The 4004-nt window shown below is 46.1% G+C and overlaps 1 protein-coding gene across 1 annotated transcript; it reads right to left on the reverse strand.

Moving 5' to 3' along the window:
* Positions 1–1331: 1331 nt before the first annotated feature.
* On the reverse strand, positions 1332–2294 carry LOC311055701 (globoside alpha-1,3-N-acetylgalactosaminyltransferase 1-like; the record flags this gene model as incomplete). The annotated part of the gene is made up of 1 exon (XM_084071973.1): positions 1332–2294. The coding sequence occupies one exon, from the start codon at positions 2292–2294 to the stop codon at positions 1332–1334; it is 963 nt and encodes a 320-aa protein (XP_083928099.1).
* Positions 2295–4004: the final 1710 nt, after the last annotated feature.

Below are 4004 nucleotides of genomic sequence, written 5' to 3' on the forward strand. Positions count from 1 at the left end.
ACTTCAAAACTTCACACGTTACTGTTCTTTCCCTGAAAGTGGCCTGAAAAGGCATGTTTTCCTCCCTGTTCTGCCCTTAAAATTGCACTGTTTTGCCCCTGAAAATAAGTTGTCACTAAACCCCCCCGTTTTTCCCTTCAACAGACACCCATATGCATGAGAACAAAAGAATGTGTGTTGAGAAGGTGTCAGACTCATTATGAGGCGAAAGGTGATTTGAAGAGTTGCTCAAATTAATTAGCATCATAAAAGCAGTGATCATCAAAATAATTCATCATTTTAAATGCCCTTCTTTGTCCCTCTTATTGCCCTGGGAATCCCCTGAAAATGTACTGTCTTGGCGATGGCAGGACATGTGAAGTTTTGAAGTGGCACATCTGTAGCTTCGTTAGCTTGTTGCTCCACCATCGCACTAGCGTCCCCGCTCTCTGCTGGGGAAGACGGCGTCTGACCTTTAGCCCGCTCGGTGCGCTGCTTACGCTGGTTCTTATCGGACATTGTTGCTTGTTTTTAGATGAAAAAAAAAAAACCCGCTGTGCAGTTTTCTTGAATGACTGAGAATGAGAGGGTTGTGGCTTGGCCTGCTTGTATCTTGCTCCACCTCGCTGCTGGGCATACATACTGTCAAGCTGCGTGTTCATAATGTCCCCTTTAAAATTACTTTTTAGCATTTCCTGTTGCTTTTTGACCTGCTCACTCTGTCGAGCCTTGGTAACGGCCGTTATCAACGTCAGGTTAGGGTCCATTTGTAACATTTCTGACAGTTTTCTATCTCTCAACCCGACCACCAGTCTGTCTCTCACCATCTCATCATGCAGGGCTCCGTATCCACAATGCTCAGCAAGGCAATGTAACGTCGTTATGAAGCCGTCCACAGTCTCATCCATTTCCTGATGCCTCTGATTAAACTTGGCCCTCTCAAAAATCATGTTTCTGCTTGTTGAGTGAGCATCCAACTTATCTTTCACTGTAGTGTACTGGCTCGCTTCCTCAGTGCTCAGGTGCAGTGAAACGAGTATGTCCTCTGCTTCTTCTCCCATAGTATAGATCAAAGCATTAACTTGGTTCTCGTCTGCTTGCGTCTCCAATCCTGACGCAATCCGAAACCTTTCAAAACGTTTGAACCAATTTAGGCCAATCCTCCGACTTGAATGAGATCTTCTCTGGTGGGGGAACTTGAAATTGATTCATGGCGCTGCTGTGACGTTAGCCGGCCGGCTAAATGCTAAGCTAGGACAACGTTACTTTCATGTAAAAACAACAAACGGGGTTAAAAAAAAAGTACTTCCTACCAAACAGTATAAGCCAATACTACACCTAGTCCAGATATTTCAGACATTGGGTCGTACATCGGCATAGTCCTTAATGACCGAAGAGAATCGGATTATTCTTATCTCGGGTTTTTTGGATTTAGAGTCCTGCCAAAGATACTCTGGAGACAAAACCTTGGTGGGTTTCTGGACCCATAGGTACTGGTTGAAATGACTCTCGTCTTGCCACAGTGCCTCTATTCCCTGCTTGGCGTCCAGCTCAAAGTTGCGGTTGCACGTTGACACCAGATGATGGACATAAGGCAGTTCTCCCCCAAATACCCCGGCCTGGTAGTAGTAATCACCTTGGTAAGGAGCCATATATGCCTTTGAGGCTGGTCGACGTTCGTAAGTAAACGCACTGCGCTTGGTGGTGTAGAACCATGGGCTTATTGCGGCGACCAGTTGCCCCAATGTCTCGGATCCCCAGCGACCATGGAACTTTGCGTCAACGTCGAAACAGAAGATGTAGTCAGCGTGGTCACGTGGGTTGGATAGCTCCGTTTCTATTAATTCCTGGATATGTTTCATCCGGCCAGCTGAAATCTCCTGCCAGCGTTTCAACCCCGGCACGGACCTGACGAACAGCTCTCGACCGGCACCTATCTTGACGGAAGGGACCTCGTCCGGCCGGTCTGTATACACGTAGTAACGGACGTTGAAACCGACGAAGAAGTGGTGTTCCGCCGTCTCTAGAAAGTCCCTCAAGAACCGTGTGTACTTCCCGATCGCGAAGACTGTCAATGAAATAGTTAAGTTGCGGGGTTCGTACATGGCGTCTAACAGCATGGGGTCGAAGGTCTCATCCCATACGATTGGCGCCATCCACGGCGTCACCGCTACGATGTCAGTACGCTGGTTAGTCAGGAGGTTGGGTTGATTGAATCGCCGGTTTGAATCAAGCGGGGGGATTGAACGGGGGGAAAATGGGATTGAACTATTTGAATGCACGCAGGGGCGCGCCGGACTGCATTTGCATTCCATGGATAGCAGCACTGAAGCATAATACAGTACAAATATGAATACATTGAATACAGTACCACCACCAAGCACCACCATGGGCCAGTGTCTTCTACTAAATAGAGATGGCATTTCCCCCCTTGGTGTGGTCTGGTTAGCAGCCCTTCCTTCCTTCCTTCTACCTACTTTGGGTAGTCTCCAAGAGCTGGTTGAGTGCAAAGTCGAACCGAAGTCGTATCTTAACAAAAGTCTGGAGTGAGGTAAATGCTGCTTGCATCTGAACTCACGTGTGGCAGCCACCCTTTATAAGTGCCGGGATGCTCGTGAGTCGTGACATCTCACTGATGTCACGATAAGTTAGCTATATCCATATATGGAGTTTTACATTGGCGTTATGTCGGAGGAAAAAACCCTTCCGGCCGATAATAATAATAATAACAATAATAACTAGAAAAAGTGCTCCTCGGAGCACAACTCTCCGCTGTTGGGAATGTTGGGAATGTTCTATCTGTATAAGTGTCCTATCCGTCCTGTCTGTATAAGTGTCCTATCCCTCCTGTCTGTATAAGTGTCCTATCCGTCCTGTCTATGTAAGTGTCCTATCCGTCCTGTCTGTGTAAGTGTCCTATCCGTCCTGTCTGTGTAAGTGTCCTATCCAATTGTTACAGTATCCGCCATTTCTCAACCATTTCGTGATTGTTCCTGTCTTACCTCACTCTTACCAGACTTGTGTTGGGAATGTTGGGAATGTTCTAATTCTTATGTTCTAACTGTCCTATCCATCCTGTCTGTATAAGTGTCCGATCCGTCCTGTCTGTATAAGTGTCCTATCCGTCTGTATAAGTGTCCTATCCGTCTTGTCTGTATAAGTGTCCTATCCGTCCTGTCTATGTAAGTGTCCTATCCCTCCTGTCTGTGTAAGTGTCCTATCCCTCCTGTCTGTATAAGTGTCCTATCCGTCCTGTCTCTATACTGTAAGTGTCCTATCCGTCCTGTCTGTATACTGTAAGTGTCCTATCCGTCCTGTCTGTGGAAGTGTCATATCCCTCCTGTCTATGTAAGTGTCCTATCCGTCCTGTCTGTGTAAGTGTTCTATCCGTCCTGTCTGTATAAGTGTCCTACCCGCCCTGTCTGTATAAGTGTCCTATCCGTCCTGTCTGTATAAGTGTCCTATCCGTCCTGTCTGTGTACTGTAAGTGTCCTATCCGTCTGTGTAAGTGTCATATCCCTCCTGTCTATATAAGTGTCCTATCTGTCCTATCTGCCAATTATGTATCAGCCATGCAGCCATTTCGTGATGGTTCCTGTCTTACCTCACTTTGACAGTGGCACAGACACTGTCAAAGTGACGCCATGTATTTATACAGTATTTCACCGTATTGTCACGTGTCACGTGAGGCTTGACCAATCGGTGTGTCATATTTAGAAAGTGAAAACAATACTCTCCTGCGGAGAGTAATAATAATAACTAGAAAATGTGCTCCTCGGAGCACAAGTCTCCGCCAGCAGACCCGTGCTATTTTAACCAAAGGAAATCACTTACCCTATCTTTAACCATAGTTTTCTAGAAATGTTCTGATTCTTAGATCAGAACATCTAAGGATTAGAACATGTTAGCTTGGCTAACATGTCCAATGTTAGCTTGGCTGATGGCACTGATGTCACTTCAAAACATGTAAACAATGTTTTGAAGTGACACACCTATTTATATGTCTCTATTTCGTCATGCGTCTC

This window comes from Gymnoscopelus microlampas (assembly GCF_963454915.1).
Source record: "Gymnoscopelus microlampas genome assembly, chromosome: 2".
Classification (NCBI taxonomy): domain Eukaryota; kingdom Metazoa; phylum Chordata; class Actinopteri; order Myctophiformes; family Myctophidae; genus Gymnoscopelus; species Gymnoscopelus microlampas.